At 39.6% G+C, this 24,227-nt stretch overlaps 1 protein-coding gene across 1 annotated transcript; it reads right to left on the reverse strand.

Moving 5' to 3' along the window:
• Positions 1-12,643: 12,643 nt before the first annotated feature.
• GALR1 (galanin receptor 1) lies at positions 12,644-23,542 on the reverse strand. Its single transcript, XM_058033945.1, has 3 exons — positions 22,841-23,542; positions 16,561-16,626; positions 12,644-13,140 (listed from the first exon to the last, which is right to left on the reverse strand). Exons 1-3 carry the CDS (start codon positions 23,540-23,542, stop codon positions 12,823-12,825), a joined length of 1,086 nt encoding a protein of 361 aa, XP_057889928.1. The 3' UTR covers positions 12,644-12,822.
• Positions 23,543-24,227: the final 685 nt, after the last annotated feature.

Below are 24,227 nucleotides of genomic sequence, written 5' to 3' on the forward strand. Positions count from 1 at the left end.
ATGGGGAGAACATGTTGTTTCCCTCTGTAAGGACAGCATTAAGGACTGTGGAATCCTCCTTGGATTTCAGGAGCACCACTCCAGTAAAATTAACAAAATGTATAGGCACATTGTTTAGGATGTGCTATGAGCTAAACTTGTACAGAAAGTACAAGTTTAGAAGAAAAAATCAAGGTATGTCAAAAGTAATGGGACTGGCCTGCATCAGGTAATTGTGATCAGTCACTCACAAAATCAGTCCCCCAAAGCTGCTGCATCTGAAGACACCATTCCAGCACCAGGGAGGACCTCAGTGACAGCTGGAATTGTCAGAGCTCCATCCCCAGGAGCCTGGGATGAAGGTGAGACACTCCTCATGAGTCTCTCAGAGGACAGCAGCCCCATGTCTCAGTTACAAGTGTCAGCTGATGTCAAGGAATGTCATATACAAGGGCGAGCAGGTCTGGTCCAGTGGTGCTGGTCCATTACATTACTTACCCCACCATTTTCTTGGTGTTATGAATCCTACTGAAAGCAATCCAGAATGGTTTTAATCCTACTGAAAGCAATCACAGAATGGTTTGGGATGGAAGGGAGCTTTAGAGGTTTTCTAGGTGGGACATCCCTGCAATGAGCATCTTCAACTTGATCAGGTTGCAGTACAAACCTGCCCAGCCCAACCTTGAATTTTTCTAGGAACACCCATCATTAGAAAGAATACTGTCTTTAACATCAATAAAAGGAGATTTTGACAACCAATAAAGAGTTAAAATACAAAACAATAACAAAAGAAAAACCTCTGAAGAAATCTATATCAAAATAAGCTTTCAGAATGCAGCAGGCACCTACTTTCAGTGATTTAACCAAAGCAGACATGCAACTGCAGTCACAGAGCTCTTAGAGACAAAACCTTGTAATACAATTAACTTCACGAAAAACCTCATTAGAAGCAGTGAGGCTTAGGCATGACCAAGGACAGTAAACAGATGCACAGAGCTACATCATGTTTTAGACACCTAGTCCAGCCTGCCTGCTCCTGCTTTAATGGAACAGAGTATCTCAGAGCTCCTAATGTCCTAATGGGATGATAATGCTTGCACAATGAGATGTTCTGGCAACATCTGTTTGATGTCTCTGTGGAAACTCTATTTGCCTTTGGCTGGTCACTTAAATTTGGGTAAACCGATATTTTCTCTTGCTTACACAGTGCTAGACCACAGAGCTCATGACCACTTCAACAGAATTTAGGAGCAGATGCAAGAAATTGTGGCTATTGCTAATAATGTTACTTCTAATACAAAACAATTATATCAGGCCTGTAAATGACTAGTTCTGTAGAATTGTGATTTTGATTTTTTATATAAATGATTCACACAGGGAAAGCAAAGTAAGAAGAAGATACAAAGTAAATCTGAAGCAATACTAAGATGAAATACAGAAAACAGGAAGATGAGAACATATGTGCTCTACTTTCTGCAGCTAGACCAAAAGTCTGATTAATATGTGTTGGCTGCCACTCTAAGGGACTTTTTTATAATTCCTTAACTGAATGGCTTATGGCAACATCAAAGGATGGGTTTTTTTGAAGAATCATTTTATCTGGATTTTTGGAATTCACTATTCTATATGCAGTGTACATTAAACAATGATATAGAATGTTTATGAATCATCTAGATATTTCTGAATTGTTCCACAAACCAGTGGCATATTAAAAAAGAGATTTTTATTTTCATTTTTCTTCTTTTTGCAGCAGCAGGGGTTCCATGGAGTTTCCAGGGATGAACTTAAGCCCTCGATTTTGTATTGTTAAAGAAATAGCAAATGGGGTCAAGTCACCCTGATAGACATTGCAGCTTTCCTGACATAAAGGTCAGATTTCATGACATTAATGGCTTATCAGGAGATTTTCTTCTTCCTTAGAGAATACTTCATTTTCTATCTTCACAAGAACACTGTCCTGTAGCATGGAAAAAGGCTGCAGAAACACCAATTTGAACACTATTTTGTAGCGAGAGAAAGTCAGATCTGATTTCCACCAAAATAATTAGAAAGACTCTGTAACTTCCTGGGAAGTTAAACCAGATTAAAAAATGAAAACAAAATCAATTGCATATCATAACAGAACTATGGCTGGTGGGAAGGCTAACTGACCTGCTAAATCATGTAGTGATCCATCCCCAAAAATTGCATGCTGGAGACCTTTCCAAATGCCCAATGGCAGCTGGCATCCCCCGTCTCCCAATTATTTCTTTCAAGATCTTTTACTGTTACATATTCATGGTTTTATCTTTTGCTTTCCTTCAGTGAAGTCCAGCAGATTAATTTAGCAGTCACTTTGTTTTTGCTCAGGTGAAGTACATGGAGAGTTGCAATACAAGGATAACAGAATGGACTTTGGGCAACAGGAACAGTTTCCATTGTTTCTCCTAATGGATGCACAAAGGATGTCCTCGACTCCATCTACATAAAAATGGAGCAGTAATATATCAGTTCCACACTTCCTTGCACTTCCCTAACTTACCCTTTTGCCTCTTAAAATAATGTATAATACAGTTCTTGGCTTTAGAAATACAGTCTTACAAATATTCCTCCTTTTCTTTCTCTCTCAAGCACTAATTGTCGGAAGGATAAAAGTAATTTAAAAGCAGTATATTTTTCAGTAACAGTGAGGGATTTTTACAGAAAAGAAATGCAGGACATGAACAGGCCTTCAGTGCCATGAGCTTTAATTTGATTAGTACATACATTTTTTTAGAAATTTGAGTCACCAAGCAGATAATATGATCTGTTTCAATCATTTTATTTAGACAGAATGATATACAGCTAATAACATTCATACATAGGAAAAGGATTCCAATCACAAGGTCTAAGGCAAATTTTATAAACAAATTAAAGTGCACAACATATTTTCTCCTATAATAATTTCTTTTTTATCAGTCATGAAGCAGCCATTTTATTACCAAGTTCTTTTGCACTGATGGAAGAGATTTCAAATTACAAGAAATGAGTATTCACCAATGAAAAGTAAGAAAACTCTCCAAATAATATATTTAGGAGTGGGAAATATGACAAGACACAAAGTAGGAAAAACTGTTTACTTCCATTTGTACTCAACTAAACCATTGATAATAGTCTGTCGTATAGAAAGAGGAAAAAACTCTTGCACATGTAAATTAAATAAATCGATTGGAAAAATAATTTAAATATAAGGTTCTAGTTCAATTAACACAATAGAAAGTTTCTGGATGTGGCAAAATTAGCAAAACACCAGAACCTCTGCATTTTAATGAGGTGTCTGTGATTCAAAAGATCCTAAATATTCACTTATCATTTCATCCATAGCAAAATGATCATGAGCCCTTTTTATGAACAGTATTTTAAGCCTTGCTCATGGTGCAGTTCTGCATTACTTTTACACAGTTTTTCCAGCATGGGATCATAATATAAGTATTCTTTGCAATCATGTTTCACACATTATTATCAGCTGTAATACTGCAGTGAAAATTAAGTCCATATTTGAACATCCTCGCTGTATCTCATTTTGCCCTGAGAATGATTTCAGCTGCCACTAGGTTATTTCTCTGGATATTTAGTAGTGAGTCACACATAAATTGTGCCTTTTGGCCAGGTGTCTGCAGAACTAGAGGTAAAATAAACCCCTTTATTATCACAGGAGTTAAAAAGAATATTTAAATCTTCATCCATATGAATGCAAGGAAATCCGAAAACACATCTCAGGGTAACATTGTAGAGCAACCAGGGGCACCATAATAGAAATATGATCCTGCAAGGTTTATTACAGGCATGCAAAGATAAATGCATGAAAAAAAATTACATTACTCAAGTCCAGAGGGTTCTGTGTTCCTTATAGTAACACGCTGCCTACAAACTACTAAGCATTGCCTAGGTAGATGTTGAAAGTTGGGACCATAAATAATTCCATTCGCACACATGACTGTCTTCAACATTTATTCCCTCTTCTCCTCCCCTTTTTTCTCCTCCACTGGTGTTAACAATTAGATACCAGTTTTCAATTAGTGTATCAGGCCATCCTTAAATCAGGATATCCTTAAATCCATAGCAATTCATTTTGTCTTCACAGATACAGAGCTGTGGGAGTAGCTTATTTGTATAACTAGAACAAGATTAATTTCACTTAAGGTGGCAAATGACAGAAGATAAGGAGAAGGAAGAAAAGGTGTTACCTGTGGCCACTGTGATATTGCACTACCACAGATTTCAGGGCTGAAAGTACAGAAGTTTTCCTTCTGTTCATGATCCAGTTAGGCTTACTTATGAAGGACAAACAAGTCTCTCTGCTCCTCATTTGTAGCACTGCCCTGTGTATATTTTAGTTAGGAGAAGCAGAAGTCTTGAAAACAGCAAAGTCCACATTCACATCAGCCTTCCCACCTACGACACTGTTGGAAGCCTGGCATGTAGGCAAGCTGGGAGGCAGCTATAAATGGGATGAGATGCTGGTCTGACCATGTAGCATCTTCCACAAAGGTAGACTGCTGACAGCAGGTTAGGAGGTCACCCCTCTAAAGGGACAGGATGCCATGATCAGAGTGTTGTACAACTATTGCAAGTGAGCAGAATTCATGACAGCAGCAATTTTATAACTATTATTCCTAAAACTCACATAGGACACCCATAAAATTGGACAGGCTTACCTATCACACAACCTGTACAAATTTGCCCAAAATGTTGACTGCTCTATCAGAAACACCATGGCAGATTATATTTGTTCAATGAAGTATTAGCTTTTAGAATGTTTCATATAAGCAAGGGGGAATTGAAGACTTTACTATCAGAGGCTTTAGCTTGAAAAGATTTTACAATACCTTCACAACAGGTTGGTAAAAGACCTTGACATCAATTTATGGAGGGAAATTCAGGTGTTTGTATTGGGCTGGCAACCGTCAGCTCATAGTTCCCATGGAAACAATAAATTGTTATGCATGAGTAATGGGGAGTGATTACATTTAGAGTAATTATGGAAAAAAGTAATTAAGCAAGATGAGAAGAACATACAGCATCATTTGCCTTTTTCCTCTACCAATGGCAATCCACATGCCAGTTTTCAATCACATTTCTTAATCACCATAAGACCTTTCCAGGCTTTAGCCCACTTGCGGAGTCATTCTTTACGCATCTTTATATGATCACTAATTGACTGAATAAAAGCTGAGTTTTGTTGTGTTTTTGTCCTTCATATCTGCATAGCTCTCATACTGTTAATTACAGGAATATGAGTGCAAACTGACTAAGGCCAGAAGAGCCATTGTGATCATAAGGTCTACATAAGATGCATTTTCTTCCTCACAGCAGTGCTGTCACGTAGTCCGTATTTTGAAACTGAAATACACAAAATCTTTCAAGAAATAGCCAGATGTGATTTGAACCAAGATGAATATATTACACTTCCTCATTAAGCATTCTAAGGTTATTTGTACCCATGGCTTACTGTTAAGCCTTTCTCTTAATTAAGATTCAACTGCTATAGCCTAATTTCACAGAGCAATGTGAAGTTATCAGGGCACTTCTTAATAAAAGCCCCCTGCACTGAGTTTATGTCACTTGGCAACAGCCAGGTGACGTAAATTTTTTAAAGTTTTTCTAAGCCTTCTGATGTTTACAGAATGATTTGTTATTCTTGTAACGAACTTTCTCACACGCTTTATGTAAAAAACTTATTGTTTTGCATTCTTTTATGGATGAGGAGAAATGTGATGGACTGTTGGTTTGTCCAGTGTCATTGGAGAGGTGGCACTGTCACCCTCCAATCTGCTGTCACTTTTGGAAATCTATAAATGTTGGAGTCAGAAATTAAATATTCTTTTTTTTTTGCCTTGAGAGAGCTGCGTGTCAATGTTGTTTTATTTCGTGTCCCATAGTGACACTTGGCTTTGGTAACGGGGCAGCCACAGGGGTGGCTGAAGGGGAAGGTGCCAGAAGGTGTCTGTGTGACAGAGCCAGTGCCAGCTCCATGGCAGTCCCACTGCTGGCCAAGGCCGAGCACACCAGTGACGGAGGGATTGCCTCTGGCACAGCACAGCCAAGGGGGCGTGGGGTATGGAAGCTGCAGTGGGAGAAGGAACTGAGGACATGTGAGAGAAACAGCCCTGCAGACAGCAAGGTCAGAGCAGAATAAGGGGGAGCGGGTGCTCCAGGAGCTGGAGCAGAGATTCCCCTGCAGCCTGTGGTGCAGCCTGTGGAGAGGCACCTGTGCCCTTGCAGCCTGTGGAAATCCATGGTGGAGCAGGGATCCACCTGCAGCCCCAGAGGACCTCAAGCTGCAGCCTGAAGGAGGCTGGGAACCCATGGGAACCCATGCTGGAGCAGGCACCTGGCAGGACCTGTGGCCTTGGGGAGAGAGGAGCCCACACTGGAGCAGGTTTGCTGGCAGGACTTGTGATCCCATGCTGGAGCAGCCTGTTCCTGAGGGACTGCACCCCATGGGAGTGACTCACACTGGAGCAGCTTGTGAAGGACTACAGCCCATGGGAAGGACTCATATTGGAGAGGACCATGGAGGACTGTCATTGGTAGGAGGGACTCCACAGTGGAATAGGAGAAGAGTGTGAGGAGTCTTTCCTTGAGGAGGAAGGAGTGGCAGAGTGTGATTAACTGGCTGCAGCCCCCATTCCCAGTGCTGGTCAGGGGGAAGAGGTAAAGAAAATAGGAGTAAGGTTGAGCTCAGGATGAAGGGAAGGGTGGGGAGAGGATATTTTTGAAAATTGGTGTTATTTCTCATTATCCTATTCTGATTTGATTGGTAATGAATTAAACTAATTTCCCCAAGCTGAATCTTTTTTGCCATGACAGTAAATGATTAGGGCTCTCTCCCTGTCCTTACCTCGATCAATGAGCCTTTCCTTACGTTTTCTCTACTGTGTCTAGGTAGGAGGGCGTGCTGAACTGCCAGCAGAGTTCATCTGGGGCATTTTGGTATTCTTAAGAAGTTCTAGGAAATGTCTTTGTGAAAGCCCCTCCCTGGCTGTGGTGCTTCCCGTGGCTCAACTCCAGCGCCAACATCCTCTGAATTCAGCATTCCAGGGGCTATGCAGGTCATTTCAGTTACACGGAATTGACGGTCGTGTTTAGTTTACCGGCAATATCAGACTCATCATTTTCCAGTACAATAATAAGTTCCTAAAGTTTGCCTCATGTTCTTAATTCCCAAATGTACAACTTTTCATTATACTCTTTTAAAGCTATCTGTTTGCTTGTGCTAAATTGTGAAATTCACTGTAAAGGAACTGTCCCACCATCACCTCTACTGTAAATGTCACACCTACAAGACATTAGCAGTAATTTTGTACTTTCTTTCAAAATCTTAATATTAAACTTCAACAAGTTGATAAATTCTTGACAGGTGTTGCTAGAAATGTCTATGTATCTCAGATTATATATTACTAGAGGAGAGGTTTTATTTTTCTCAGCAAATTTTAGGTGTGGCTAGATGTTTATAGAGGAATGGAATGACCATGCAATAGAAATTGTACAAAGTTTTCCAAGAGGAGAATGCTGCCATTAGGGTAATACTTCTATAAAATGAGAATTCAGTCTTCATCCAGTAAATGTATCTGGCCAAGGTGCACCAAGATTTCTACAAATGTCATACACAAAGGGTTCTTGAGTACTGCACAGTAAAATTGATTAAGTGTACATAATTTTGAATCCATGCTGTAGCATTTACTTTTGGCTTAAAAGGTTTTCGTTAGGTATAAAACGGATTATATTTTGGTTTCATGCTTAACCATGTATTTTTACTGTATTGAAATAGCCTTTCATCAATATTAAAGCAAGTATACAGACAAATATGCACATACTTGACTGCTTTCTTCTTCCAAAAGTGAGCCACATACAGGCTTTCATAAAATAGTTTTGGACTTCACATCATTGAAGAACTCATAGTTTTTTCGCATATTCAAATATATGAATCTGTCTCTTAAACTATACATAAATTACAGAGATTTAAACAACACTTGATTAAGAAATATATTCCATAAATATCAATAGACTTCTTAGCAGCTGGGATGGAGGACCAATCAGAGTAATTGTTAAATCAGTTAAATTTTCAACACCTAGTGACATCTACCCATCATACTCTATTCAGTTTTATGTATACACTGTTTTTTCTGGAAGTTTTCCTGAAGATGCTTCTTGTTTTAATTATTATGTAAACATTTTTTAAGGAAATCAGTTTGTATCTCATATAACAGAGCCAAGAAGAGATGGTACAGACCTATTGGAACTATCCCTTGAAAATTCATGCAAAGTACAATTTATCTCAGAACAAATGCACACTACTTTACATGCACTACACATTGAAACAAACACAATTTTTTAATTTTTTAGTCTTTGACATTTGCCCATGTACTGAAAACAACACTAACACAAGCTCTGTAAAATCAAGCTGTTCTTTTCTCTGCTGCTCTTTTCTCTGCTGTTCTTTTCTCTGCTGTCCTTGTTTCTCAAAATACCACAAATATCATTAGGTTCAATGTGTCACATCACACTGTGAAGCAACCTTGAAGATAACGTAATAAAATATTGTATTCATGAAATTATTTTATAAAAATATCCCTCTCCTTCCCTACAATGTGGGATTTAAAGCAAAATTTATTTCACTGCAACATTAAATATATAAAGCTTAATGTTTACCTCTTGGAGATGGTGACATTATTTTTTGAAAATGGAGATCTAATCAATTATGAAAATAATAAAATGAAGGCTTGAAGGAAGAGATGCATGCACACAAAGTAAAAGGCAATACAAAGCTCAAAGGACCATAACTTAAAAATTGTCAACTACAAAATTTAAGTTTGCTTCTTATACAGTCATAATATTTTTTACATATATTTTCAGCTAGTTTGGGCATATCTATGTAATTTATTACAGCATAAAATTTTGTTACCAACCATAGACATTCAAAAATTTTGAAGAAATTGTACATTTTCTGATACAAGAATTTAAGGCAATTATGAATGATTACATTACTACATATGTTTAGTACATACTTGTGACTGAGAACAGTGTAGCTTAATTACTCAGAAGCAGCAATTGTCAGCTTCACTTGGAACTAATAAGATTTCTTTCTTCAAAATGTTGTAAGTGGACAACACAATTACTTGTGAAGTAGTACAGCTGAGCATAAAAGTTACACAAGTTCCTTCATTTTACTGTATGTTTACACATATTCAAGAGTATGTTAGCCAAGTGCCATTTAATTGGGTTTTTTTTGGCTAAAGGAAATCTTTGGCTAAAGGATGGATCCTAAATCTGATTTATATATAACAATGCACAGTGTGCATCTGGGTCCACACATATCTCGGAACTGTATTTTGGATTTTATTAGAGGAAGAAAAGCACTGCTGTAATTTTTTGTATAATACCTCAAACACACTTCTCACAATCTGGCAGGGCAAACTTGGCACTAAGAGCCCTGGTAGAATAATTTCTTTAGCTCTTTTAAGGAGATTTCTGTATCTTTTTAATTTAAAATTGATGCAAAGCAGAAAATGTAATGTATAAAATGCAAACTTTGTTAGAAACCTCCTGCAGTGTCTTAGTATCAGAGGAATCTGAGAAAAAAATCCTGTTATCCATTTTGTTTTGTACAGCATAGCATTTTCAAATTCACACAATGGATGGAATTAAGTGGGATTATTTACTCAGGCCTAGCCAGAGAAATATATATTTTTTTCCTTTCCTTTACTTCATGTACATTGAAATCAACCTTTCTGTTAGGAAAAGATGTAAAATAGCATACTAAGCCAGTCAATGAGGTGAAACTTTTGCTTTGCTTTTCACCAGAAACCACAATCCCTGCCAACAAGCTCAGAATCTGGAAGCAAACACTCAGTTGCAGGGGATCTTGGCATACATTGCCTGATTTTCTACCCAAATCAGCCATTTCTGAGGCACTGACCAAGGGTATAGGGTTGGACACAGTTCAGAGCACACATTAACGTTGCTGCTATATTTGGAACCTTCGTGTCACAGCTGAGTGTGACAAAGTCACACGAGAGACACAGACCAACAAAGGCATCTTCCAGGAAGGAAACTGAGCCTTAGAGTGTCAGCTGCCTCTTAAGGTTTGCCTGAAAAGTCAGGTAGAACTTTGACTAGCATTCACCAGGAACAAGGTGGGACCTTTCTAAATAGTTGTTACAGAAGTCCCTTCCCTCCCACTTCCTCATCCTAAAACTTGCAGACAGATGTAGCTCCATTACTATCAAGCACCAAGGTTTAAAATTATGTACAATTAAGGAAAAAAAAATCTTCTCCAGGTGAAACAGTAAAATCAGCTTGTCATTATAATTTTTTAATACAATTATATGTTTACATTTCAATTTTTATTCAAAATCATATCATAGCAATTTTTAAAAATTAAAAATATGATTTTCAAAATCGTGGAATTTCCTAAAATGATGTAATTTCAGCTGAAGTTTGAAAATGTTTTAATAATTTGAGTGCTTGTGGTGATGAGTATCTCAAAACTCAAGTGAACTTCTTTCTAGGCTGTCTCCAAACCTCAGTCCCAGCCCAGGAAATGGTTTCCTGCATAGATAAACCCTTCTTTACCAATTGAGAGGTTTTTAAAATATATATTTGTATATACTTATAATTTTGTTCCTAGAAATATCATCAAATAATCTCTTCACATGAAAGAATGGACACAAACACCATGCATGCAATAGCATGTCTTTGATATTATTTTACTGATTCCAAGCAGACAATACTGACACATAAACATAGCTATTTTTATTTGAGCTAACTCTCCATAGTTGAAGTTCCACCACTCTGAAATTTTTGGTTTTTGTTTAAAGCAAGTCTGTAGAGAAAAAAGAATCTGAAAGAGCATCTGGCCAACACCACTTGGCATCTTTAAAGACCAGGAGAAGGTTTCAGGACTCTCTCAGCAATTTTACACACAATACCAAACCTGAGGGAGTGGTGGGCATTCTGCAGAGCAGGCATACCCTTCAAAGGCCCTTGGTAGGCTGGAAACATGGAAGAAACAGCTATCAAATGCATGAAGATCCAGAAAGCCAAAAGCCAAGTCCTGACACTTGGACTGGGACTCAATGCAAATCTGCAGAAAAGGATTTGAAGGCCTGTAATCAAATATAAGTCAGCAGTGTACCCTTGCAGCTATAAATGATGATAACATTGGGCTGTATTAGCAATGGGTCAAGAGAAGCAATTACCCTGCTCAGTGCTTGTGAGGCCACATCTGGAACACACTGCTCAGTTTTGAACACCTCAGGTCATGAGAGGGATGGAGATGCTGGAGGAAGGGCAGTGGAAGGCCACTGACCCAGCCAGGGACCTGAGGAGAGGCTCAGGGCAGCACATGGTTCCAGAAGGGAAGGCTGAGGGGAAATTCAATGGCCATCCTAAAATTACACATTACTCAGTCAGAGAAAAGACTTCAGTACACGGTGAAAGGGAAGAAAGCAGTGGTCACAAGACACCTCAAGGGAAATCCCAGCTGTGGATAAGGAAAAATATTTTAATGAGGGTGATTAGGCACTAGCACAGGTTGCTCCAAATATATTGTTGAATTGCCAGCCTTAGAAATTTTCAGATTTTGCCAAGTCAAGGAAGTGACACAACTGAGGGTGTCCCTGACTTGAGGGATATCCCTGTCCAGGGGTTCCTTTAATTTGATTTGTTCTATGAGTCTATGGGTCATTAATAAAAATAGGTAAAATCATGTCTTACTCTAGCTAAAGGAATGTTTTTAAAGTAGTGTTTTTCCATTATTTCTTTAGAAATTTACCACCTAAAGACATTATAAGTAAAGTTATAAAATTGTGGAAACGACTCATTTTATCTAAGAATTTGCAGAATTGTACCATTTACCTTTTGTACTTTGCAGTAATTTAAATGCAACCTTCTTTATATTTCCAGTTTAAAACGACGATATTAAGCTCCACCTACAACTTTTAAGGGAATGCTACCTTTAAATCCTTAAGCATGGTCTAGAGCTTCTTTATGAAACAAAATAATTTAAAACATATGTATACATTGCACTTTTAAAACTGCATCTCCATCTCAAAGCCCATGAAATTAAGAAAACACACATACATGCACATGCAGCAAATGAAGAGAAGCTTCCCTCAGTTAGACACAAATCCTCATTTTGGTACAATTACACACAGGCCATTAAAAAATCCCTATATAGTGCTCACAAAAGTGCTGCGCATACAGTAAGGCAGCCAAATGAAGTTGAAAACCAATCCATCCTTGCTCAGTAAGACATATTAAAACCAGCTAAACAGATAGAAATAGCATTTCCTCTCTAAAGCAATTGCCTCAAGGTGTTCACAACTTATTCCAACTCCAAATCAGAGCCCAGGTTTACTTTAAAAAAAAAAAGCATTGTTGGAACAATCTGAAGAGAGAACAAAAGCTTTCCTCTTTGAAATCACAGTAGTCCAGTATTTATTATCTGTAGGACAGGAAATGTATCCATTTTTCACTTTCATGGAGTAAGATGTCACAAGTTACCACATCAACATCTTCTTCTTGTACCTTTGTATGATTACTGAGTAAGAATACAGACATGTCATCTCAACATTTTTTTTCTCAAATATCTATGAAAGTCCAAGAGCTTTATTTGACAAAGCTATCTAAGATGCAAAGGATCAGCCCAGGTTACTTTCATATGAGTTTCACAAACTTTGGTTACAAATGCAACTTCAGTACATTAAATACCAATTAGCTTTATCAAGATAAACTCAGGATAAAGCTCATTGTGCTTTTTCTTTTTCTTGGTGTTTAGTTTACATAAAGGAAGAGCCAACACACAGGGCTTCTCAACATTCACACGTGGGTACAATTGGTAGAGGGTGGTGTATCTATCCGACTTTTATTTTCCTTAGCATCATTCAGAAGTGACTCATTACCAATCTGGCATTTGAAGACTTGTTTGTAGGCCTTCCTAAAATTTTCAGACAGAAATGCATATATGATTGGGTTCACAGAAGAATTGCTGTAAGCCAGGCAGTGTGCAGTTACCCTGAAGAGAAAGGAGGCTTGAGTCAGTGGGAAAACTCCAAATTCAGCCCAGAGATGGATCACGTGATGAGGCAGCCAGGAGATGCCAAAAACCACTACCACCACCAACACAGTCTGTGCTGTCTGAGACAAGGAAAGGAAAACACATATGTCTGATGAGCACTCAAGAAATCAGCTTTAAACCTACTTCAAAACTCCTGTTAGGATGAAAAAAACCCAAAAACCACAACAAAAAGTACACTGAGAGGGAATACACTGCAATATTTGTTACTGATTTCACCCCATTACCTATATGGGCTTTATTTTGCATAATGAATGACTGCAAGGAGAACCCCAGCCTTGGAAAACGTTATGGTAAACAGCAAATGCACAACTTTCTTCAAAGGTGAAGAGTGATATTCCTAACTCCCTACACAAAAGCTGAGCCTTTTCTGAAGTGCACCTAAGCCTGCTGTAAAAGAATGACAACAGGGGTAATTGGGAAATCTCCTCCAGATCCAATGAATTTTAGTACCGTGCACAATAATTTCTGATTAAAATTTCAAGGGAGATCTATTATGCATGGAGGCAGCTGGTGGAAAAGCTTAGAGCTTGCTCAAGTGCTTACTAAAGCAAGCTTTTTGGAAGTGACTCCTTTAAACACAGAATTTCCACAGAATCATGCAAAAGATTCTGGGATACAACTAGTGGGGGAAAAAAAAGTAAGGGCTTGAAATTTCTGATGATTGCACATTATCAAAACCAATCTGGAAGTTGAAGTTCACCACCCAACACTAAATTTAAAAATGGAACATAAAATATCCTCAGTGCTGCTTCCACACTTCACTTCTACTATCTATGAGAGGACCATCAATTTCACTAGATCCATTTTAAGCTCCAGAATCAGTCAGGAGGGACCCTGCAGGTGCTGCAGGTGTTCTCTCAGGGCACAATGGAATTTGACTGTCAATATTTTCTTTAGCTTTCACTTACTTCAGAAACAGCAGTTAGTGCTTTGCAGTGGCCTATGTAATCAACATCTAGTCCTCTACCAAGTACCTCTTTCAACTAAATAAGTCTCCAAATAAAAGTCTAATAATAATTCCAAAGCCTATTCTGTCACAAGCCATTATAATTTCTATATTAGCACTTTATAATATAATTTTTCTGATAACTTCTTCACATCCAAAACTAACCCAGGGGCCACAGAGTGATAAATATTGCAGCATAGAAAATATGTAGATTTTTTGCTAGTTTATTGAACTTGGTCTATACTTCTTGAACTGATCAATGCTCAGTAATAATTAAGACTGACCTAACTAATCAGAACATGAGTTAGCTTAGAAAAACTTATGGGAAAGACATTTTGATTTCTGTAGCAACAGGTCAAAGTAACTTATGACAGATGCTGTGGTTGGTCAGTATAATCTCACAACAGAAACCAAAAGACATTAAATCTGCAATTAATATAACATGGTTGGTCTAAAGCAAGCATCTGTTTTCATAAGACATTCCTCAACTTAGCTCTATGGAGTTTAAATCAGTTGCCACTTAAATAGCCACAGAGATATTTTCTTTTTCAGGTCTTATCAGGAGATTGTGTTCTAACAAGACTGCATAAATTAAGAACAGTTTATTCTCTGATTGATGTGTTCAATGGGTTAATATTCCAAGTAAAAACAAGTGTTCAGGATACCACATGCACAATTACTTCAAAAGTGGCATTTACTTCATTTTGTTCAGAATTCTGAAAAAAATTAACCAGGAAAATCACTGACATTCAACAGGCTGTTGATGCACCTGAAAGCAGAGGGGGACAATGTGTCTCTTGTAACTGTTACTAAAGGTATTTCATATCTGCAGAAAAAGCAATTTTGTGTTAGGAAATCTCACAACATCTGCTTTATCCCAATGTTCCTCCTTAGCCTAACTTCAGAGCTCACTTTTCCAAAATCATCCCTTTGTCTTCCAAGCAAGGTATCACTAAAGAGCAGCTCTTTTTTACTTACTGGGAGCTTGCTTAGGGTTTCTCATTAGCAAATAGAACCCACCTGAAATATATGACATTAATATTGATGCTTTGTGACCAAAACCCACGAAAATAGAATTTAGGCAAATTAATATTTTTCATTATTTTTTCCACACATGCAGAAAATTTTTTTTAAGATTTTGCTGCTAGAATGTTCATAAAGGTTTGAATAACGCTAAAAATGTATCATTACACCTGAAATGCATTCTTCATGAGACAGTAGAAGGAAAAGAAGAAAGACATGGTAGCCAGAGAAAGCACTAACAGACTAATGAGGACAGAGTCACTTTGAAAAACGTGAGTTATGCCTTAGATTTAGAAACTCATCTTCTAAGGGAAAAAACCCATCTGGATTGCTTTTTGGGTTTTTTTTACTCTTTGGCTACTGCGCCCTGATACATTCAAGAAGTCTTGATCATATCTGTAATGCTTTATCCTGAAGCTATGAAAGTTAATTCCTAGTCAGATCTGCAATTTTTGAGAGTTAGTGGTTAGAGGAAATGCAGAGATATTTCCAGTTTGAGAAGAATTTAGATGAGAGATGGCAATGTACCAAATGTCTTGAAAACTATACCTTTGGCCTTGACAACATTAAATGCAAAAGTATATATGTTAAGTATTTTACTGAGTCGGGGCCATAATGTTTTTATTTCTAGGAATCAAAATCTATTGAGTAGGATATTTTTCAAAAAAATGAGAATGCATAAATGAGAGAGTACTTATTCCCCGTTGAGTCCATGTATATCTCATTTACATTGCAGGCACTCTCCATGCTCATATGAAAATAGTGATCAGATCAAATGAAGAGCTATAGCTTAAGGGGTTTTTCCTCCACATCCATAAAATGAGAAGTTAGTCAAATGATCACTGTGGTCAAATCTACTCAAAAATCACAACCACATTATAACTGACAAATTCTCTGTTTAAATGCATCTTTCGAATATTGTTCTAAATCATGAAGCTTATATTCTTCTTTAAAGACCTTTCATGATTCTATTTGTATCCAGTATATAACTCATGTCTTTAATGTAAGAGAAGAAAACATTGTGTGGAAAATCAATAGAAGAATTGGTGAATCACTGAAAGTCTCTTATTAGACTCCTATTGGGAAGCACAATAAATTTAATTTTAAAGTTCCCTCATGCAACCTAGGAATTATTCACTAAAACATTACAAACTCAGATAGTTAAAAAAGAAAATTCAAAGTCGCAAAATTTGCAAGTCAGGGGGAAATGTCAGTGAGAAAAAAAAAGAAATAAATTAATACAAAAGACAGGTTGTCTCCCTGTGCCTAAGTTTCAGATGCTCTGAAGTTCTAAATATGAGGATCTCAGGTAATGGCTTGATGCAATGTCATGGAAAACCTGGATCAGAAAAGATTCTGATCTGCTAAGTTCAGAGGGACACTGAACATTTCATTAAATACTTCATTCTAATTTCTTCTCTCTGTTACATCTTTAGCAACAAGTACCAAATTAGCTTAGCCATAAAACTAAAATACACACAAATGAGTATTTGCAGTGAATGCAACATACCTTTTTCTTGGATGCTTCTGACTTCTTTGACATGTTTTTTAACTTCTTATGCAGATGATTAAGAACCTGAAAAGATTAATTTGCATCTCTTTATCATATTTCCCCAATTTCTATTCAAACAAAGTTCAAACCAGTGCATCTTAGAGTACTTTTTTAGTGCTCTCCACTACTGCATGATTCACTAACAGACATCACTGAACCAGCTTACACATTTCAAACATGCACAGTAGGAAAATGAAAATAATTACATATGTGAGTCCATGTGAACCAACAAAAACAAAGCAGACTACAACTGAATTCTTACTAAAATATTCAAATGTATTACATAACAAATACATATCACAAATTAACAAGGAAATGGATGGAAATCTATCTTGTACATAGAATTAGCAATCTCTCTTCTTTCATAAAAAGTCAAAAGACTTGGTTTAGAATGACCTTTAGTGTGTGTAACATAAGAAAAGGATATGTTTTGAGTCAGAGCTTTTCTGAGTCACCTGTATAATTTGTTTCCTTCAGATGAATGCTTGATTAGTATAATCAAGATGCTGGCACTATTTGATCTTTGAAAGAAGCTTAGGTTTTCAAGAATAATTTATACTAAAATGAGAGATGACACACGAGGCATGACACATGAGGCATGACTTTTCACAACACTGTGATGATACTCACCATGCATCTTTCAGAACCCAGTTTTAAAAATACATCACTAAAAGGCTCATTGTCCAAGAGCAGGGTTCAAATTTTAACATAATTATTTGCACATAAGGTTTTGGATAGAGGATGCAGAGATCTTGGGTTGGGGAAAAGGGTCCAAATTCAGATTCTTTCATATCATCTGGTGACATTTTCTCTGTGTTCTTTGGGTTGCACAGCTAACCACTATTAGGACAGACATCAGTCAAGATGATCTAGAGACTTTGGCATTTGAGTTTTATAGACACACATATTGATTTAAAACAAGTAAGATGGTATTTATGAATATCCAGAGCTCAGCAGCAGACTTAATTTTTTAGTATCTACTCTTAGCTACCAGAGAAACACCAACAACAATGAAAAAAAAAATTACTTATAACCACTACATATTGTAAGTGCTGCTCATTTGTGCCTGTCTGTGTACTGCCCTGGGCTCACCCTGCCTGCACTTCCTATTTGGAAACACTATCCAGGCCACTTCTGGGGGCTAACCTGAGCTGAGAAAAAGCAGGAGAAAAATAAATGGGCTTTCCCCAAGAAAGTCACATTTTGATTTAATTTCTTTCTTCTTCAGTATGAAGCAGGCCCAAAGGAAAGAACAGAATCCCAGAAGAGGACAGAAGCAGAACTGGGAGATGACTGTCTGGCTCACAGACTTTTTATTCACCTCCAGTCACCCTGTAGAAACCAGCTGAATTGCTGAGTCCATCAGTGAAAAACATTAAAAAAGGCATGGGAGAAATGCAATTAAGTTCATGTCCCATCACTGCTGCTTCATCTCTCATACCCCCTTCACATAACTTACAGTGATGGGCTGTTTCTACTGGACCTTTGCAAATCCCATCACATGCCTCCCAGGGATTGATTCTCCTTCACACCCCAAAACTAAAGTCAGATAAACTCTTTGCAGAAATCAGAACTGCAAAACAGTTTTTAAAGTTACAAACATTTTTTTCTTCCGTTCTGAAACTTTTAGCCCAAAGTTTTACATTGTATCTCTCTCCAGTTCAAAGAAAGATGCAGGAGACAAAACAGATAAATTGCATATTTGAGGGGTTTGGGAGGTGGTGGAGGAGGGTTTTGTTGTCAATTTATATTATAACCTTCAAATGAACCTTATCAGCTTCCCCTCTTTCGGATTACATACATATTTCATAAAATAAGTATTTGCAGTGAAAACATATTGGCATAGTATTGTACCAGATGGCATGAAAAGTAGCAGCAAGACAAACAGGCAAAATGCAATTACTTATCAACAGCAGTGGAACAGCTCTCAAAGACCTACAGAGACTGCCATGGTGTGTTAAAAAAGAGCCATATTTATGCACAAACACTACATGGCAAATCTAAGACACTCTCCACTATCCTGTTGAAATTGCCTCTTCTCTGGGCCAATGAATAATCAATTGTTCCCCTAATAGCCTTCCTTCCTTCCTTCCTTCCTTCCTTCCTTCCTTCCTTCCTTCCTTCCTTCCTTCCTTCCTTCCTTCCTTCCTTCCTTCCTTCCTTCCTTCCTTCCTTCCTTCCTTCCTTCCTTCCTTCCTTCCTTCCTTCCTTCCTTCCTTCCTTCCTTCCTTCCTTCCTTCCTTCCTTCCTTCCTTCCTTCCTTCCTTCCTTCCTTCCTTCCTTCCTTCCTTCCTTCCTTCCTTCCTTCCTTCCTTCCTTCCTTCCACTTTCACTTGTTTCAAAAACTACATTCAAGATGGCATGAGTGCCCTGACTGAGGACTTTGACCAAATCAAGTTGAGAAAGAGATTTTTTTCAACACAGGAGTGAAGAAAATAACTTCAACTACCTGTGCCTATTCACACAAGTCTACCAAACATTATGAAAATTTGAAGTCTACAGTGTTAAAAGCCATGTTTGCTGTCTGGCATTTCACTGACCACACCCTCATAATGAGCCACTGAAAATCATGCAGAAGGAAAGCCTGCACAAGGTCACTGTCAAGTAAGAATGAACTTCTTGTTTTACAGATAATGTAAGCATTACATTCTGAACCACCTTTGTAGAATGAACCTGATTGAAATTCAAGTGCTATTGCCTGCAATCCATGTTTTAAATTCACTACTTCTATTGTCATCCTATTCTTCATCCTCTTTCAATTAAGACTGTGTTACTAACGTGTCATAGCTTTTATTTTTCTCTTTCAGTGAAGTTTAATAAACTTTTCCCCTTGCTGCTCAGCAAAATTTAGGATTTAATATCCAAAGCCAGATAAGCTTGTATTTTATGTTGAGGCTGTTACTTTTAATAGCTTAGTTTTAACCAAGTTTGCAAATCATACATGATATGAATTAAGAATGTTCAGAGTGATAGGTAACAATGGAAACATTCTTAAGGCAAGACATATTTCTTTTAAAGAAAGCTTTTAACATTATGCATCTATAAAAGGAAATGTTTGCTAATAACTACAAGTGTCCAACCTAAAGGTTTGATTAAAAGAGGCCTGACTTACAAGGAGTGAATCCTTGAAAAATGGAGGTACCCAAAATTAGTTGTAAGATTGCACAACCCTGGCAGATGTCAACTGTTAGAAGCTGCCTGGGAATCATTTATCACTTTACCCTTTAAGGACACATTAGTGAGCAAATGTTGTAGCACTGTTACGAAACACTTACAAAAAGTCAGCATTACAAAAATACAGCAAGTAAAAAGATAAGCAATAAAAGAGTCAGAACACAAGATAAGTACACAGTGCTGAGACTCAGCTGATCACTACATAACCACTGCTCCTCCCTCTGACGTAGTAACCTTCTTTCAAGAGTACTTCTCTGAGGAAACAGAGAACATAGAATTAGCAATCTCTCTTCTTCCACAAAAAGTCAAAGACTTGCTTTAGAATGACCTTTAGTGTGTGTAACATAAGAAAAGTGAATGTTTTCTATTGATTTGTGACTTTTTACGGTGTTCCCAAAAAGATGCGTCTTCCCTGTACATCGCTGAGACCTCTTCCTTTTATGGCTTGTTTGGTGTTTAACAGCTGAATGCAAGCTGACTCCTTAAAAGAGAGAGGATAATGGAGACTCTCCACCTTCTTCCTTGTCTGCTGTTTTCACAAAACTAGGGAAGCATCCTTAATTCTGATATTTTCACTCCTCTATCAAAAATTTGCATTAAAACTGAACTAATGTTACTTGTGGAAGAGAGAAAAGAGGTAGTTGTACACACAAGACGCAGCATGATCTCATAAATCTCTGCCTGAAGAGCATGTATCACCATGAGATATTTTGGGAGGACACTGCTTCCTAATACCTGGCACTACTTCAGCACTTCTGTACATTGTAATGCCATTGTTATCCATAGAAAAAATAAAAATCTCTGCTAATACTAAATAAATGTGAAATGAGAAAGAAAAAGAACTTGGCTCCCTATTAGAGTGCCTAAAAAATGAGACTTTCAAAACTGAAAGTTCAATTGCAATTTGTTTATGAAAGAGGCAGAACTGCCTCAAAGGAGTCTGGAAAAGGCAATCTATTCAAATAGAGAAATAAGTGTCATTTGTCTTAATTTACCGCAGCAGAAGATTGCGTTATCTCGCTGATCCACAGTTCAGTGAAAGCCATGAAAACCAGTGAAGTCCATAAGAAACTAATGCAGAGATTAATGTCTCCTAATGTCTACAGGCTGAGGGAGTTGGGGTTACTCAGCCTGAGAAGGCTCTCCCTGTCCCAAAATACTGCAGTTGGAGGTCTGTCAGTGGCTCCTAAGGAGGGCAGGAGTGAGTCTCGAGCTGCAGGGCACAAATACCTTCGATAGTTCCGTACAAATCACGGCACTTTTCAGCCAGTAAACTGATGGGAATGCCAGCTATCTCCTGGATATCTTCTAAAATTCACCCGTTCGGGTCAGCTCCTCCAGCTTGACACCGAGGCAAGCAGGGTCACACACACAGGCTCAAAACACATCACAAAGCCAGAGTGAGACCCTAGCCTGGCAATAGTTTAAGCACACAATTTTATTGTAATTTCAAGTAGCCTTGATTTTATTAACTTGTTCTTGGGCATGTTTTTCACACAGAGTTGCTTTTGTTGGCTTGGAGGGGTTTTGTTGGTTTTTTTTTTAGCTACCTATTAATACTAATATTGAGAGATTTACTTCTGTAGAGGTGCTTTGTAATGACAGAGTGTGTTTTATTTACTATTCTGGTTAAGCATATTTGCTTTTTTCATGCCTAAACTGTACAGGACTATACTAATTTTGAAAGATGTCTTTTTAATCTTCTCTCATATAATTAGACTTCAAAGGCCAGTACTTTATGCTGAAACGGATGATGCTTTGGCTCTGAAAAAGAGAAGAATTAGTACCTGAAAGCCCCCTGTGCACACATTCTGTAGTGTTCTCCCTGCAGTGTGTAATACTTTCCTCAAACTGACAATCTATCACTACAGCTCAGTCATATTCACCACAGTAGATGCAATAGCAGTGTATTCATTCAGGGAAAGCAGGATTTTGTTTATGTATGAAAATTTGTGTTTCTGCTTCATTTGCCAGGTTGCATTTTTTCCACTATGAACAGCCATTTAGAAATGTTGTCCTTTGCGTTCTGCATGCCTTGGTTTCATCAGAGTTGGACAACGTTACAACCTCAATTTGCACATCACAATTAAGCTGATGTAATATATGTGAAACTGAGCAGAACATAAAATTTCTTGTTCAAATTAAATACTTCAGGTACATCTATTGAACTTGCCAGTTGAAGAAATGAATTAAGCAGTCCGTATTTGTAAGAGCAGTCCTATCCTCTCAAATGTAAATCACTGCCTGAGGAGAAATCCTGCAACTGAAGGCAGCTGGCACAGAAACAGCAAGATACCAGCAGGTAGCAGCTGGTGCTCCAGGTCCTGTTCAGCAGCAAGGAGAGGATCGTATGCTGAAGGCTGCAATTATTACTCCAGAAAAATGTGACAATTTTCTTAAGCAGAGATGTCCTTAAATACTCATATTCAGGCATCCTTAACTATTGCTTTTTCCTACCTGGGTTCTCCTGCCCTGCTCCCCGGAACGACCTGCCTTTGCTGAAGTCAGAGGCAACTCTCTCATCAACTTCAACTGAGGCAAGGAATGGCACCACAGGGACCAGGCAGCATAAAGCACAATTTACTCGTAGCACCAAAAAGAAAATTTTTGTCACTTTCAAGTGCACTGTACATTTTAAAGAACCACAATGCTTCATCTGAAGCATGAACAACTTGTTGCTTTGTTGTACTTTATTGAGTAAAACTCCTCACACAGAGCACTGCAAGAAATTAAGAGTTATGGTGACGGAGAAAGCAGCAGAGCATGGGGGCTTCTTAGCATTCTGTAGCAAGGAAATCTGACAGGGAGACCCCAGTAATTGCCAGAACAGACCTCCCCACTCACCCCATGCAATCCCCGTTCTGACCTCTCTGTGATATTGAACACACGTTATCATCCCTCAGACATCCCTCAGCTATAAAACCTGCCCTTCGTGGCACAAACTCACCCCTGGTCCTTTTTTCCTAACAGTGCCAAGTCTCTCCACATGCCCAGAAATGGCCCTATGGCTTATGGACACCTTTTCCACCACTGTGTCCCTCCCATCCTTTTACACTTGCCCCACCTTGGCGTAGCAGAAGGAGATGAGCAGCAGCGGGAGCAGATACCCGAAGACGAACGTGCAGATCACGTAGACCTTCTTGTGGCGTGGGTTGGGCCAGAACTCCCAGCAGAAGGTCTGGTTGCTGGTCTCGCGGTGGAAGATGCGCTGGTGGTGAGCCACGGGCGAGGCCATGGCGAAGGAGAGCGCCCAGATGAGCCCCACACCCAGCATCGCGTTCCGGGGGACGCGCAAGGCTGAGGAGCGTCGGGAGTGCACGATGGCCACATACCGGTCCACAGACATGGCCGAGAGCGTGAAGATGCTCACCAGCATGGAGATGGTGAAGAAGTAGTGGATGAACTTGCAGATGAAGGCTCCCAGCACCCAGGTGGGGAGCACGTAGACCGTGGACTGGAAGGGGATGCAGAAGAGCAGGTAGGCCAGGTCGGCAATGCTCAGGTTGAGGATGAAGATGTTGGTGGTGCTTCGGCGCTTGCCTGGCTTGCTCCTCGCCAGCACCGTGATGACCAGCGTGTTGCCCAGCACCCCCAGGGTGAAGATTAAACCGAAGACGATCAAGGTGATGAAGTTCTCGATGCCGATGCCGAAGAGGGGCTTCCCATCCGCCTCCGGCAGCCCGGACAGGTTGAACTCCCCGCGGGGCGTCTCTGCCGCGGCTCGGGACAGGTTGAGGGGCGCCGCCGCGGGCTCTCGGGGCTCCATCCTTCCCTTGCGCGCCGGGCAAACTTCCCGGCACCGGGGACCGCGGCGACCCCGGGGCGGCTGCCCCACCAGCGCCGGGCGGCGGGCAGGGAAGGGCGGAGGCGCCGCCGCGCTGGGCGCAGGCTGCGCTGCCGGGAGCGGAGCCGCCCCGCCGCCCTCCGCAGCCGCGCTCCGCCCGCCCCGGCACCGGCACCGGCACCGGGCCCGCCCCGCCCGCGGAGCCTCCGCGCCTCTGCGCTGCTCCGGGAGACTGAGCTGCCCGGGAACGCGTCCTCGCAGAAAGGGGAGGTGGGGTTTTCTTGCCCTCTTTATTTCCCCCCGCCTTTTCTTCCCACCCTTCAGCCTGTAGGTGTTCCCCCACCCAGGGCGGCAGCCGGAATCCCGGTCTTCTCCCCGGAAAACTTCTCTCCGCTCGGTGCCGCCGCTCCCAGGGAGGCTCGGGAACCGTGTCTCCCAGCAGGGCTAGGCGGCGCTCGGCTGGTCCGCCCGGGCATCAATGAACTCGCTTGGACAGACAGAAATGATGAAGCGCCCGTGTGAACCCACCTCAACAGGTAGCCGGCAGCAGGAGTTTCTCCAGACTAAGCGCCGTCTGTGCTCACTCCTCTCACCTCCTTCACAGGTTTCCTCCATCAGTCACTGAGTATCTCAAATGACAAAAGGCGGCAGACATTGTCACGCCTTC

The sequence above is a fragment of the Melospiza georgiana genome, chromosome 1 (assembly GCF_028018845.1).
Source record: "Melospiza georgiana isolate bMelGeo1 chromosome 1, bMelGeo1.pri, whole genome shotgun sequence".
Taxonomy (NCBI): Eukaryota; Metazoa; Chordata; class Aves; order Passeriformes; family Passerellidae; genus Melospiza; species Melospiza georgiana.